We start from the raw sequence: 15,509 nt of genomic DNA, 5'->3' as shown, positions 1-15,509 counted from the left end.
ATTTAAATTTATAAAGAAAATATTTTTATATGAAATAATTAATTAAACATAAAAAGTAAATAAGTAGCTATCAAATTCAAAAATTGTATTAAAATAAACAAAGATAAGAATAATTTTATGGACTCCAATTTTATATGTGTTTATCTTTTATAATTGAATTATTATTTCATATAAAATTATCAATATTATATATTGAACAAGGGATAATACCGAGTTTTAATTCTCCAATGTCTATGTCTAAAATCTTGAATTAACTTTTTTTTTTTTTGTCTCCTCCTACACAGCTACTAGTATAAATAAACGTGAGTTTAGCTCTAGTGAATGCATCCATCCATATCCAAGCAGTTCTCTCGCAAGTATTATCAAAATGAGTTCCAGTGGCAACACTCCCTACACTGTTACTGTCGAAAATACTATAATGCTCCAGTCCAGTGAGGACCAGCTGACGAACTTTTTCACGCAGGCTGCAGAACTCCTCCCCAAGTATTTGCCCAATATATACAAGAAGATCACGCCATGCCAGTCGAGCAAGGGTGTATATACATTTAAAATCGAGTATGCTAATGGTAAAAATCTTTCTCCCTCTCTCTCTGTGTGTGTTTTATTTTTCCATGTAATTAGCTTCTAACATATTATACGTGTACGCAGGATGTCCAATCGAGACAGAGACAGACCAGATTGATAAACTGGATCTTGAAAAACTGCAATGCTTTTACTCTGTAATTGATGGAGATGTGCTGAAGTATTACAAGAATCTCAAAGTCACTGTTACTTTGTATCCTCAAGAGAAAGGTTGCAAGGTGAAAAGGGCGTATGAGTATGAGAAGGTAGATAACAGCTTTGCTCCAGCATTCTTCGAGTTCGAAATCGCTGTCCTCATTCAGGTGGATCAAGTGATTCAAAATGCTCCTACCAAAAAATACTGAGGCATATGTTGCCTCACGTGCAGCATGCATGGAATATTAGATAGTAAATAAAACTCATCTCCCAGGATACTTGGAGATGCTGTCCCATGCAAGCTGTTATCGTATGAATATGGTAAATAAAGTGGACTACTGCTCCACCCTGCACTTGTAATACGCAAGTGCATGTTGTATTTGGTTGTCGTTTGTATCATGTTTGCAAATGGAGATGGGTTACCTGTCTCCTAGCTTTGTAAAATATTTGGTGTTTTATGGTATTATGTTTTCTTATGTAGCCTGCTTTACTTTAGAATTTCCTAACTACTTGGATATATATGCGTCCAATCCAAAGCTGCTCCTTTTTCTTTTTCTTTTATTCTTTTTTTTTTTCCTTAAAAGACAAAGGATAGTTCTTAATTTGGGCCTGATCTTAGGCCTGAATCATCATCTTTGGACATTCATTGGGAGAAATCCTTTAGGTTTTTAGGGCATTGAATTCTTTATAAACCAGGGGTACAGAGCTCAATACAATTTTACGAAGGCTTAAGATTTAAAGAGAACATACTTATTAAAAAGGGTTCTTAAAGCTTAACAGATAAACAAAGCGGATGGAAAAAAAAAAAAATCCTAGAAACTTAAAACCTAAACCTGATCGAAACTCAACCCGGTTAAAATCCTAAGTAAGCGCCTGTCTCCGTCTTTAGACAATCGGCCATCATTGCCGACTGAGGTCAAAGCGGTAAGATTTTTCCTCCCACAGCAACCTAAAAGGTGATAGCAACAAATTGAAGTAGAAAAGTACTACTCCCACAACCAAGTAAATTCAAACTTTCAGAGGTCAGAAAATAAGCGCATGCAACATCAGATCAAATGGAAGTGGCAAACTGCCTTCTTTAAAAAGCAATGGAGACATCCTCAGAATTCAAAGCTAACACTTACAGTTAGAGCATCATAGGAGAAATGATTAAAACTGAGAAGCCTCGCCAAAAGGTTTTGCGTTTTCTTTTTTTATTTAAAAAGCCAAATTAAAGTTAACGTTCTTCTGAATAATTTACTTTTAATTTTTAAATTACAAGACTCTTTATGACAGATTCTTTACTATAATATTTTTATATATTTTAAAAAACATACTCTTTTTGGATAAAAATATAATTAATTGCTTAATTTCATTATTATGCAGTTAAAAATATATATAAAAAAATAGCTAAACTAAAATTACTGCAACATTAAACGGATGAAATTTTGCGAGCTGGAATTCACTGTCGTGTATCTTAATACTGTAGATGATATCACCATCAATTACAATGTAAGGGATTTTTTTTAAAAAACTTTTCAAAGCTATATATTTTTTCCCCTAAATTTTGAAGTGATATCGGCATTTGATACGGAATTTGGCGAGCCGTATTTAGTTTAAATGAAAAAAATTAATTTATTAAAATTTGATTTTTTTTTAAATTTATAATTATTTCTATTCAATTAAATTTTAATAAAAAGTTCAACTGAAATAATTTGACACATGTTAGGATTTTATTCTGAAACTAAATTTATTTTATTTTCTTAAAAAAAAAATCTTAAAAGCATATTCTTTTTGGATAAAATGCAGCATGGAATTCACTGACGTAATATTTTGAGATAGACTTGCAAGCCAATTTTCTGTTCCTAACAGAATGGAGATTCACTCACAAAGATGGAGTAAATCTCCGATCTTCTTATAATTCTGATAAAAAAATTTTAAAATTCAATTTAATTAAAAAAAATTCTATCGTGTAAATAAATTTTAATAGTAAATTTATTTTATTTTATAATTTTTTTATTGGATCAAGTTTTTAATGAAAAATAAAAACAACCAAATTAATAATTTCGGGCTAATATATCAAAATAATTGACAGGGTGAAAAGAAGGTGAAAAATAAATTTTCTATAAAAAGGAAGGCGTACCGTCTGTATGAAATTAATTTTTATTTTTTTATAATAAATTTCAAATGGATTCATTTTATAGAGCCTAGCGGATAATACGAGTCAAGTAACCAGAAAATCTACATAAAAAAACTCTATCCTTTAGATTACAAAATTTATATCAAAACAAAATTAAAAAAAAAGCTATATATTCCCATCTCGAGCCCAGGAAGGCAAACTCACATTTCGGTTAGAGAGGAATAGGGGAGAGTATAAATCAGTTTGAATCGAAAAATTAAACCGAACTGATAAATTTTGTTTTAATGGTTCGGTTAATCGAAATATTCGATTCGGTTCGATTAGTATTTTTCAATTTATTTAATTTTTAATTTGATTCAATTTAAATATGTTAAATAACCGATAAATTAAATAACTGATTTCATACATATTTTTATTATGTAAAATATTAATTTTATATATATTTTTAAATTTTATATAAATTTATATGAATTTTTTAAATATTATTATTATGTATTCAAATAATATTTATTAATAAATTTATAAAAAATATTTATTAAATTATTTTACTGAAATTAAAAATAAAAAATTTAAAAAAAATTACAGATTTCAATTTAAAATAACCGAATTAAACCGAATTTATTTTTATCGAATTAATTCAATTTGATTATATTTTTATAATCAATTGATTAAATCTTTAATATTTTTATAATTTAATTTTTAATTTTTTTAATTCAATTTAATTTAAAGTTGAACTGTCTCAAGTCAAATTTGAAATTGAATTGACCGATTGGAACTACACCGATTATGGTAAAAAGTAGAAACTGAGCTCAGAAATTTAAAAAAAAAAAAAAATATATGAGAGAGTGAGTTTTCTCCCTCAAATAATAGAGAGAAAGTTCTCTCAAAACAGGAAGTATTATCATCACACAAGCTGGAATGGATTGGACTTATCAAAAAGAATTTTTGCCACCTTACATCAACTTTGGGATCTTGCTTTTATAATTATACCACCTCCGGTTTTCTTGTTGTCAGTATATGTCGCCTCAGATTTTTTTTTTTTTTATAAAAATAAATTTATTAAAGCTATCAGTAGGGGTGAGCATTCGGTCGGTTCGGTTTAAAACCGAATCGAACCGAAATAATCGAAAACCGAATTGAAGAACTTTATAAAAACCGAACCGAACCGAATAAGAGGGATAACCGAATCGAACCGAATCAAATCGGTTCGGTTCAATTCGGTCGGTTTGATCGGTTAAACCGATTTTTGGAGCAATTCGTTTAAACTTAATGCTAAACGACCTGCCAAGTGCCAGCAACAGCGTTTTAAATGGCAATTCCATCCTTTTACCTTTGACACGTTAAGCCTCAAAAGTTCTGGGTTTTCATCAATTTTATTATGCTATTCAAGAATTTGAAAAAATAGTTGCCTCAACACAACATCTAATTTGTAATATATATGAATCAGGATACAACATCACAGAACAGCAGATCTAATGGAATTTGTTTTCAAAATATTTATTTACCTTCTACGGTTGCCTCAAGTTCAACAGCACACATGGACGACACAACCGACTGAACTGAGGGCTGGAGGCTTGAGAGAGAGATGTACGACACAACAGCACGCGGCAGACGACACAACAGCACGCGGCAGACGACACAACCGACTGAACTAAGGGCTGGAGGCGTGAGAGAGATGTACGACACAACAGCACGCGGCAGTGCACGACAGCGATGCAGATGTACAACACAACAGCACACGACAGCGGCGATGGGTGACGCGGCACCGACGATTGCAGCGACGGGTCACACAGCTGCAACGTACAAGCCGAGGTACCCGACGATGGTCAATCAATCGATGTCGCCGGGAGGAAAGTGGAGGTTGGACGGTGGAAGCGCCGCTGGAAGTGGTGGATGGAGTGGATGGAGGCACATGCACTGTGAGTGTGAGGTGAGGGCAGGCGGCGATGGAATCTGAAATGGATGGAGAGCAACAGAGTGTGAATGCGAATTGTGGCAGACGAGATGACTTTTATATTTAGGGCAAATAAGTGAACTATTAAAAACGACGTAGTATTGATGATTTCGGTTCGGTTCGGTTTAATCGAAATTTTTGAATCTAAAACCGAACCGAACCGAAATCACCGAAATTTCTGAAAATAAAAACCGAACCGAACCGAAATGTATAAAAAACCGAACTAAATTTTCAAATCGGTTCGGTTCGGTCGATTTTTTCGGTTTGAACCGAAATCTGCTCAGCCCTAGCTATCAGGGTGGCATGAAGGAAAAAAACAAAATTAATTACATCTTAACAAATGATCTAAAATGAACAAATATATATTTTATCTTCATATATTTTAATTACAAATATGTAGAATAAAATAAATATTTTAGTACTCGAAAAGTCGCTTTCCTCTTTTATTTTCTTCACTAATATCCAAGTAAGAATAGAGAAAATTAACCTCTTCATTATTTTATTTCCTTCCAAAATTTTCACTCTTTAGTTTTTTTTCTTCGTAAAATACTATCAAAGACGAAGGGCTAAGTAGAATTGTACAGAAACCTATCATCTAGGTTTAGCAAGCTGGGTTTGCTACATTTTTCTTGACTTTTTATTAATGAAATTAAGAAATTCTTGCTTACTAGGAAAATATGCATTAAAAAGATACTGAAAACCATATCTTTATCAAAAGGTTTTTTGTTTTTAATATGCAGATAGGTAAGAAAAAACACATAGGTAAGCATAATGAAAATCCAGAACTGAAAATACATCAAACCCATGCAGGGGAACAAACCCTACTGTAAAAGGAATATGAGCATAGCCACCAAAATGAAGGTGATCAGAGCTTTGATGTAGCAAGAGAAGAATTTAAAGGCCATGATTGTAGCTATGGAGCAAGAGGGAACTTTATATTGATTATCCTCCTTTGGACTGTAGAGAGTGGCTTGTGCATTATCTCTGCGGTGTTGCGCATGACAGAAGTATCTTTATATGGTCATTTCATGCTTTGTTTAACTCCTTCCTTTATTCTCCATAAGTTAAAAAGAAAAAAAAGAAAAAAAAAAAAATCTAATTATCAGAATATGTTAACATCAAGAATTTATTAACTTTTGGTAAAGGCTTCTCATCAGTTCTCTATCACCTGCAGCACTATAAATAGCGTTGTATGTTAGCTCTGGAAGCATATCCATCATTCAAATACCTGTCCCTTTGTTTCTCTGTTAGCAGAAATGTCGATAGTAAGTGGCGAAGGAGGAGTTGTAGTTAAGATAAGGACTAACCCAGACGTGTTCTGGAATCATATTCAACACTCCAAAAAATATTTTCCTAAAGCTGCTAAGACACTATATTCATCAATTACATCAGATTCCAAAAAATGTAATGTGCGCTATGTCACGTATGGCCCAAGTAAGTACACGTACGCCTCCATTTTACATATATTAACAAACTGATTATGAGTTAGTAGTAAAGTACTGGTGTTGGTATCTTCTTTTTCTTTGTTTTCTTTTCTTTTTTTTTTTTTTTTTCAGGGGCTGAGAATATAAAAAACTCCACTGAGATTATCACCAAAAACGATGGAGGAGAGTTCGCTTACACTGTAACTGGTGATATTCTCACTAAGTTTTCATTAACCGAGTTCAAAGCTGTAATACGTTACCCAAGAGGCGGATGGGTGTCATGGACCTGGACCTATAAATATTCTTCAAATGACGAAGAAGATGCTATTAGTGTTGACAAAGAGATGTCAGAGATTGCAACGGAGACCCTGGCAAAAGTTGATTACTATGTTCAAAGTGAATCTGCTAATTTTGCTGCTGCTGCTAAATTGCAAGCACAGGCGTCTTAAAGCATACATATACATAGCACGTAAATAAAACAGAGCCCTGTTCTCTGCACCCGTCAATCCATGCATGTTTGCTAGGTTATGAGTATGCATGTGTTTCTGTGTTACGTACTGCTTGTGGCATAGTAAATAAAGAAGAGCGCTATGCTTATAAACTTAATGCTCTGCACTTGTGTATTTTTCTTAATTATAATACAATCCAGCTTTAGCTGCTTCATATATGAAATTAATAAAATAGAATTTAAGTACCAATAGGACTAAGTATTTTAAATCTGTAAAATACTTTAAATATGAAATTAATTTTTAACTATTATTATCATAACATAATAAAAAAATTATAATGAAGAGTTACTATTACTAAAAATTACTATTATTATAATAAAAAAATAATTAAAACTATTTTTATTATTTTTTACTATATGCACCAATAACTTATATAACATCAACGTTTTTTAATGGGTTTATTATAATAAAATTTTATTTAAAATTATAACGAAATAGAGTTCAGGTAGAGATTAAATATTTTAAATTTATATCTATTTTAAAATAATTTAAATATAAAAAATTAATTTTAATAACTAATTAAATTTAATCTTTCAAATAAATTTATTTTATAATTTAATTAATAAATTCCTTTTATTTTTCTTATAATATAATAGCATAGGCATTGTTACAAACAATATACACGCCCATACATTCACAGGAAACAGAGCTCACTATGTGAATGGAGAGTAATTATATTTTTGTTTTTGTTCTTCGTTCTTTATTTATTTATATTTTAATTAAATTTAAAAAAACATCATAAAAAATAAAATTCATGAAATAATTTTAAAATTTTAACGTATGCCCATGTGTCAATCTCTTAAAATTTCACATTTACCAGAAACCTTTATGACAGATTCTTGATTGCAAAACATGCATCAAATTCAAAAGTGGATTCCTTTTTATCTTAGGGAATGGTTATATGTCACGCATATTGCATCCAATTGGATAAACATTGCATTATGAAATTTCAAAAATTATTCAATCAACCGCTTATTTCACATCAACATTGTACATTGTGTTGAAATATACACTTAAAATTTTATTTTGCTATGATTGTAATATTATATGATAGTTCAGATCTATTGATCTGAACTTTCAAACTCTATTAGCGATGTTATTAAGATTTTATTCGATAATATTATCCGTTATAGTACTGAATAAACTATTCAGATAGTAGTTAATCAAAATGTTATAAAGAATATATTTTCGTAAATTATTTTTTAATTATTAAATAATAGTATTTTGATTAAATCAAAATATTAAACACTATTTTAAAAATAATTGTTAAATATGTTCTAAATTTAATAATTTTTTAATTTTTTTATTTAATATTTACTGTCTAAAAACTTAGTGTTATTAGATGGCATGTTGACCAAGGGTTAGATATAACTTGATATGTTAATTTTTTTTTTTTTTAGATTTTATGAATTAAAATTATTAAATTTAATATATATACTCCGATATTGCAAAATAAAATTCTAATGCTATTTTTGGATGCTAATTAGATTCGAAATTGAAAATTTGGATCTAATTTTAATATAAATTCTTAATAAATTATGATTTTTAAATTGTACAAGCGTACTTATTAGAAACTTTTTAGAATGTACTAGTTTTTTTTTTAATCTTGTTTATGTTATTTTCACCCATTAAATTCCTAATTTAATTATATAGTGTATTATAATTTATTTATTTTAATAATTAATAAAATTAATTATTTATTTATATCATAATTTTTTGAGTATAAAACTATAATAAAAAATAATATAAACTTTTATCATGCTTAAATCAGTATGTATGATGATAGAATAGCGTATTTAATGTAACTAGAAAATAGCATATTTAATGCAACTAGAAAATAAAGCTAGAAAATAGAGTTGTGATTAGTTTAGACCTGTAAGAAAGAGAATGTGAGGTGGTGGCGATGGATGCTCATGACAATTACACCCACGCTCAAGTCAGTATTTGGAAGAAAGTGAAGATAATGAATTGTTTAGAATTTTTTTTTTTTAAAAAAAGTGTGTATTTATCTGTGTGATCTTTTTCTTTTTATAGTATTTCCTGATAATTCGACGATGATATAACTGATTGTTTGATAAAAGATATCGTCAACTAATAAGTTAATAATGTAATAGGGACATGTTGGGATGTGCTCGATAACGATAATTTTATACAAAGACTCGTTCTATTTAGGAGAGGACTAATTTTGATAATAAACCAAGTGTTTGAGGTGTTCGAATCTTTTTTTACTTGGATAAGACTGTATTTTTCATTTTATAACTCTATTTTATAATAACAATTTATAACTTATTTTGGACGATTGTTAAACGTAGCATGATAATGAATAAAGTTTAAATATTAAAAGAATTGAAATAGGAGGTGAAACTTTAAATAAAATAAAAGAATAAAATTTTATTTAAATAATTGATATGATATTACTAAAAATAGATTAAATAATAGAATTATATTTTAATGTAGAATGTGAAATTTTAGATAAAATAAAAAAATAAAATTTTATTTAAATAATTAATGTGATTTGAATTATTAAAATTTAAATTTAATATATTTTAATACTAATATACATCACTAAATAATAAAAAATTAAACTATATTAACTTATTAAATATTTAAGGGATTAAAATATTTATTGTGCATTATATTTGAAATTTTATTACTAATAAATATATTTGGTGGGAGTGGCTGGTCCGCCCCTTCTCGATGGTGAAGAAATTTTTCTAGAAGAAAAAAAATCTTAAAAGCATTTGTTCTCTTTGGATAAGATATTTGCAGCATGGAATTCACTGATGAAATACTTTGAGACTTGAGATGATATCACTCTTGACAGCCTCAGGGAATTTTATGTTCCCTTTTAAAATGATCTCCTCATCAATAGATAAGGATAAGAGCCCCGCTAGCAATATTTTATTCAAATTATTCAAAAAAATAAAATAATTATATCGATTAATATCAGTATTAAATATTAATAATTAATTTTTATTAATTAAAATTTAATTATTTAATTAAATAATAACGTAAATTTAAGATAAAATTAAGTGATTATTATAAATTTTTTAAATGAAAACTAAAAAAATAAAATATAAAATCTCTCGTATTTATTTAGATTTACCTACCACCGATCCGAATCTGAAAATATGTAGGGAGTGGTATTGCGCATAACATAATCATCTTGATGTTTCCGTTTCATGCTTTCTCTGTTCCTTCCCTTTATTCGCCCAAAGAAAAAAAGACCTTTTATCAACTTTTGGTAAGGCTTCTCAGTTGCCCATCACCTGCTGCACTATAAATAGCGGTGTATGTTAGCTCTGGACCCATATCCATCATCCAATACTTGTCTCTTCATTTGCTTTGTTTCTCTGTTAGCAGAAATGTCGGTTGTCAGTGCAGAAGGTGGAGTTAGAGTTAAGATAAGGACTAGCCCAGACATGTTCTGGAATTATATTCAACACTCCAAAAAATATTTCCCTAAAGCTGCTAATTCGCTATACCTATCAATTTCATCAGATTCCAAAAATGGTAATGTGCGCCATGTCACCTATGGCCCAAGTAAGTACACGCCTCCATTTTACATATATTAACAACTGATTATGAGTTAGCAGTTAAGCATTAGCGTTGGTGATTTTTTCTTTTTTTGCTTTCTTTGTAGGGGCTGAGAATATAAAAAAATCGACTGAGACTATCACTAAAAACGATCGAGGAGAGTTTGCTTACACTGTAACTGGTGGTGATATTCTCACTAGGTTTCCAGTGACCAACTTCAAAGCTGTAATACGTTACCCAAGAGATCAATGGGTGTCATGGACTTGGACATATAATTATACATCAGATAAGGAAGAAGATGCTATTAGTGTTGACAAAGAGATGTCAGAGATTGCATCTGAGACCCTGGCAAAAGTTGATTACTATGTTCAAAGTGAATCCTTCAACTTTGCCGCAGCTAACTTTGCTGCAGCTGCTAAATTGCAAGCACAGGCATCTTAAAGCACATATATAAATAGATTACGTGAATAAAACAGAGCCCTGCTCTGCACTCCTCGATCCATGCATATCCGCTAGATGCGAGTATATGCATGTGGTTCTGTGCTATGTACTGCATGTGGCATAGTAAATAAAGCAGAGCCCTATGCTTGTGAGTTTAATGCTCTGCACTTGTGTATTTGTCTTAATTATAATAGATTCCAGCTTTAGCTGGTTCATCTATCTCAACCTTATGTTTCCCAGGCTGGAAATTTGAGGATTACAACACAAAATAAGATAACAAAAGAAATAAAAAGACTCCATTTGAAACAAAAAATAAAGAAATAAAATGACTCCAATATTTTTGGTATTTAAAAACCTCAAAAAAATAAAAAAATAAAATTCATTGAAATATATACATAATTTGAAAATTTTAACATATGTACACGTATCTCATAAATTTAAACTTTTACAAGAAATCCTTTTATGACAGATTCTTGATTGCAATATACGCATCAAATTCAAAAGTGGATTCCTTTTTATCTTTGGGAATGTTTGTATGTCACTTATTTTCCATCCGATTCTCAGTGTCACTCTTGGATTAACTATTGCAGCATCCGAAGGGAGCATGTACAGTCGGTACTGATGAGACTTGAGAGAGTCACCAAGAAATCAACTTAATTAATTAGGTAAATAAAACAAGACGAAGAAATTAATTAATATATCTTGTAGAATCACTTGAAAATTCAAAAACATCTTCCAAGCAATCAAGAAAATAAAAGAACAGTTTCAAATGTCCAAAAATACAGCACACTGGTTTTCCAATTTTTACAAGTTTAATTTATTCACAAGAAAATGTACATTTGCTGAACGAGGCTGCTGCAGATCCCCATGTACCTGCCTCCAACTTCTATCTTTCAGGAAACAAATACAAAAGACATATTAGCTGATAAAAAGAAGGAATCCTCAGACAGAAAGTAAATCTGCAAGGTTAATGTAACAATGATGTTTGATAAAAGAGATCAGAATTGCTTACTTATGAAAGACTCTTTGCAGAAGAGCTCTTCTAAAGTATTTTAATTGCCTAGAACTTCTAGACTTCTGCATCTTGTTGCAGAAGAGGGACCTTTTCCTCAGAAGAATTGGCTCTTTCAACGTCAAAGTTTTTGCGTTTTTCATCTTCTCGCGTTTGTCCCCATGTTACTGTGTAATATCCCATTCCACATATTACTGTTCCTATCACACTGCACCATCAACATAGACAGTTAATAATTAAATGTCGACAAAGCCTACCACATTTTTCATGCAGAGAAACAACGTTTGTTTTTTTCAACCTGCCGTAGTGAAGGCTATTTACGAAGAAGCTGACGCCAAAACAGGTTGCCCAAAAAACCCTAAATGGCTGAAACAAGGGGACGTAAAAAGGGCCCTTCATGCGTGTAAACGAGATGTGTACACTGCTACGAATAACACTCCCAAAGATTGCCTATCATTGCACCAGATAAAGTGATCAATAAGGTCATATATAGCTATTGAGAATATGAATATCAAAGCAAAATACAATATCTATGATGCACTTACTGTCAAAACAATGAGAAGTAGATCCATGTTATGCTTTATCTTCCAAGCATTCAAGTCTCTTTCTACAATCAAAGAGAAGATTGCACATTGAATAGTCCCAGCTAAGCTATAAAAAGAGGCTATTTTCATCACTTGGGGATATTGTTTCACAGTTCCCAACTGACCAAATAAAATAGGAGAAGAAGAAGAAAGATTTTATGTACAGGAAAGCATAGATATCCACAACTAGATCAGAAAAATACTAGACGTCTCAAAAGAATTCTACCTGGATAACATTCCATATTGAATTACATAAACAAGAAGCTGCAAGCAATAAACCACCAAGAACCCAGCGGTCTGGTGCTGAGTAGAAAACAAATAGGTGCTGTTTCTGCTTGAGTTTAAGAGACGAAGATGAAGCTTCTCTTATATATGGACCCTTGTAAAGTTCTACTATCACTGCTCCTATGGCTGATATCAAGGTGCCAAGCACTTTGAATTGGAAACTTGAGCTACTCCACTCCAGCTTTTTCATCCTGAGACATTAAACTAATCGGTGGGCAACATGTGGTATTGATAAATGGATCTTATTACATGATTTTTGTTTATTTATTTGTTTATCTTTTCCTTTTTTTCAATTGGCTTTGATTATGATTCAATCTAGAGACTTTACAGGTCTGTTGATGATACTACTACTAGTGATTTAATGCCCAAGAGTTGAAAATCTGTTGTATGTGAAAATGGACAAATAGTAATGAAGAAAGAGGGATGAGGGATGAGGTCAAACCTGAGAATAATGGAAAGAATGAAGGAAAAGGCAGGGATCAGAAGGCCCATTGCACATACAACTATTGGTGAACTGTAGCTTAGACCCACAAATGCCAGATTCTGAGACAAAGCTATCCTACATAAGATATAAACTCATACATGTCAGGTAATTGAATTACAATTACGAAATTATTGATTACAGTGATCCATATGAAAATAATTAAAATTTAATTATTCATGGCCCTTTGAAGTTTGAAGTTTGCCTATTGTATTTCAACTTTAATTTGAGCTGCCCAACTAAAGAGGGAACAGTCAATGGGCCAAAGTTATCTTTTTTCGTATGGACCAAGAAACCCTTTATTTTCTTTTCATTTTAGGGAAGAAAAAACTTTGTTTTCTTTGAAATAAATTATATTTAATTCCTAAATTTTAATCAAAAGTTATAAATTAGGAAATATTAATTACAATTATATTTCCATCCTTGTTCTATGTAATTTTTCTCATAAAGAAAAAAAAAAAAGGATCCTGTCAAATAATTAGAAGTTTAACATAAATATTGAAAGTTATAGTCTATTTTTCAAAATAGATATCATATTTTTTTTAATATTAAATCAATAAAATATCTAATATACTAATGAGTTTTAGTTTAATACATTTAAATATCTATACTATTTTTTTTTTATTAATGGTCAAACAAGTTCATTAATAGTTATTTTGACAAATGAATTAAATAATTTAATTTTATAAAATATATAAATATTTTAATTGAGTAATTTTAATACAAATGTAAATTAATAAAATTTTTAAAATTTCAATGATGTAATAATAATAATTTTCTTATAAATTAATAAAATATGAAAAATTTAAATCACAATCAGCACTATTATTGAGTGTAAATATATATTTAATTTAGAAGTAAAGTTATTTTTATCTATTTTGGTTTACGTAATTGAAATTATATTGCATTATTTAAATTTAAAAAATAAATCTTAAATTTATAAAAAAAATAATTTTAAGATTAACCGTTACATCATTTAATGAACTATTTAAATTAAAAAAAAAATTTAATGAAAAATATTAGTTTAATAATTAATGATTATATTTAAAATTTTAAATATACAATAAAATATTAAAATTAAATAATTTTTTAACAGAAAATAGTTTATATAATTCATATTAAAAAAATTTTAAAAATAAATTAATTCACAAAATTTCATGCATGTGAATTTTTTTATTGCTTTATTTAAAATTAAATTTTAATTTGAAAATTTTATATATATAAATAAAATGTTTATAAATTAAATGAAATTAGAATTTTTCATTGAAACAATGAAATTGAATTTACTGATTTAAATTTCTGCATCCGCGGACTCAGTAGAACCATTTAAAACGGTCCAGAATCTATGTCTAATTTATTGAATGCATGAACTTGAACCATTTCTCATGCTCCTTCTATAATTTGAGATTCTATAAGTAACAAACAGAAATATATGTGCTTTAGAGAGAGAGATAGAGAGAGAACGGACCCTGTGAAACCCAAGAAGAAGAGTCGCAAGAGAAGAGGTAAGGTGAAGAGTAGCTGTTCAACCCTGCAGAAAACCAGAAAACGAAAAAGTTGGCAGCTGATCACAGTGAACAAAGCAAACTAGCAAAGCGATCGAGAGAGAGAATGGACCTTTCCCTGTGAAACAAGAAGGAACAAGGGAAGAGAATAATAGAACCTAGAGCATTTGTATACAAAACAAATACAAAAGGGCTCATCCCTCCGGAGATGGCCGTCTTGGCCATAATGGTCAGTGCTATAGTGCAACCTTCCATTATCACCATCACTACAAATGGAGCTACTTCTCCTACGTTATAACTCACACCCATCATCTCTCTTTTTGTCTGCTTTCAAACAACAAGATTCTTGATCTCTTATTTGATCAAGACAGAATTAGCAGTAAGCTCTCTACCTCACTCTCTCTCTTGTGTCTTAAAACAGCAAGATAATACTCTGCAAAACGTCTCCATCTCTCTCTCCCAGTATCCCTCTCTATTTATGGTTGGTCTGTGACAAGAAGTTATGATTGAGGATGTGAGATGAGAAAGAAAAGAGGTACCCTTTCACAAGTTGGTGAGGCTACTCAAAAGGAGAAAAAGCGACTCGTTAATGCCTCAAGCTGTAAACAAAGGGGGAGACGTGACGTGGCATACATGTTCTCATAGATATTGATTTGTTTGGTGTATGATGATCTAAGCAGTTCAAGTGCTGCACTTGTTTTACCTTAATTCGTCTCTTGCTTTATTATTTTCTAATTATTTTTTAAATCAGTAATGGCCAAAAGCTGAAAGATATGTGTGGTGGATATTGAAAAGGGTCCCACTCAAAATGGAGTATTATTAGTCTTTTGGTCCACCTACTCTGTAAAAATCAACAAGATGGACCCAAAACCTAATTTTCTTTCCTTTCAGATTCTTGTGATACCACGCTCCTGGTTTGGAATTATTTTAGATTCAAGAAT

At 30.3% G+C, this 15,509-nt stretch overlaps 4 protein-coding genes across 5 annotated transcripts; 3 read left to right on the top strand and 1 right to left on the bottom strand.

The window, feature by feature from the left end:
- The first annotated feature begins 327 nt into the window (after positions 1-327).
- On the top strand, positions 328-1,193 carry LOC110615076 (MLP-like protein 423). Its single transcript, XM_021756783.2, has 2 exons — positions 328-566; positions 649-1,193. Exons 1-2 carry the CDS (start codon positions 368-370, stop codon positions 924-926), a joined length of 477 nt encoding a protein of 158 aa, XP_021612475.1. The 5' UTR covers positions 328-367; the 3' UTR covers positions 927-1,193.
- A 4,812-nt stretch (positions 1,194-6,005) lies between these two features.
- Positions 6,006-6,881, top strand: LOC110614923. The gene is made up of 2 exons (XM_021756612.2): positions 6,006-6,224; positions 6,347-6,881. Exons 1-2 carry the CDS (start codon positions 6,047-6,049, stop codon positions 6,661-6,663), a joined length of 495 nt encoding a protein of 164 aa, XP_021612304.1. The 5' UTR covers positions 6,006-6,046; the 3' UTR covers positions 6,664-6,881.
- Positions 6,882-10,024: 3,143 nt separating this feature from the next.
- Positions 10,025-10,920, top strand: LOC110616368. The gene is made up of 2 exons (XM_021758773.2): positions 10,025-10,266; positions 10,367-10,920. The coding sequence occupies exons 1-2, from the start codon at positions 10,089-10,091 to the stop codon at positions 10,699-10,701; spliced, it is 513 nt and encodes a 170-aa protein (XP_021614465.1). The 5' UTR covers positions 10,025-10,088; the 3' UTR covers positions 10,702-10,920.
- A 451-nt stretch (positions 10,921-11,371) lies between these two features.
- On the bottom strand, positions 11,372-15,096 carry LOC110616367 (WAT1-related protein At1g70260). Of its 2 annotated transcripts, none has more exons than XM_021758771.2 (8): positions 14,681-15,096; positions 14,532-14,594; positions 13,025-13,141; positions 12,524-12,773; positions 12,259-12,417; positions 12,012-12,163; positions 11,714-11,921; positions 11,372-11,591 (listed from the first exon to the last, which is right to left on the bottom strand). In XM_021758771.2, the coding sequence occupies exons 1-7, from the start codon at positions 14,878-14,880 to the stop codon at positions 11,771-11,773; spliced, it is 1,092 nt and encodes a 363-aa protein (XP_021614463.1). In that variant the 5' UTR covers positions 14,881-15,096; the 3' UTR covers positions 11,372-11,591; positions 11,714-11,770. The 2 variants fall into 2 exon arrangements, with proteins under 2 accessions (XP_021614463.1, XP_021614464.1); XM_021758772.2 differs by having other exon boundaries at positions 11,372-11,587.
- Positions 15,097-15,509: the final 413 nt, after the last annotated feature.

Source organism: Manihot esculenta, chromosome 5, assembly GCF_001659605.2.
Source record: "Manihot esculenta cultivar AM560-2 chromosome 5, M.esculenta_v8, whole genome shotgun sequence".
In the NCBI taxonomy this organism is placed as follows: Eukaryota; Viridiplantae; Streptophyta; class Magnoliopsida; order Malpighiales; family Euphorbiaceae; genus Manihot; species Manihot esculenta.
Note: the sequence above shows the minus strand (reverse complement) of the source record. Positions and strands in the feature narration are given on the sequence as shown.

Coding starts and splice junctions, on each gene's coding strand:
- LOC110615076 (XM_021756783.2), top strand. CDS start 368: ATGAGTTCCAGTGGCAACACTCCCTACACTGTTACTGTCGAAAATACT. Junction 567..648: donor TAAAATCGAGTATGCTAATG/GTAAAAATCTTT, acceptor ACGTGTACGCAG/GATGTCCAATCGAGACAGAG.
- LOC110614923 (XM_021756612.2), top strand. CDS start 6,047: ATGTCGATAGTAAGTGGCGAAGGAGGAGTTGTAGTTAAGATAAGGACT. Junction 6,225..6,346: donor CTATGTCACGTATGGCCCAA/GTAAGTACACGT, acceptor TTTTTTTTTCAG/GGGCTGAGAATATAAAAAAC.
- LOC110616368 (XM_021758773.2), top strand. CDS start 10,089: ATGTCGGTTGTCAGTGCAGAAGGTGGAGTTAGAGTTAAGATAAGGACT. Junction 10,267..10,366: donor CCATGTCACCTATGGCCCAA/GTAAGTACACGC, acceptor CTTTCTTTGTAG/GGGCTGAGAATATAAAAAAA.
- LOC110616367 (XM_021758771.2), bottom strand. CDS start 14,880: ATGATGGGTGTGAGTTATAACGTAGGAGAAGTAGCTCCATTTGTAGTG. Junction 14,595..14,680: donor TTCTTGTTTCACAGGGAAAG/GTCCATTCTCTC, acceptor GGTTTTCTGCAG/GGTTGAACAGCTACTCTTCA. Junction 12,774..13,024: donor ATTCTTTCCATTATTCTCAG/GTTTGACCTCAT, acceptor TTAATGTCTCAG/GATGAAAAAGCTGGAGTGGA.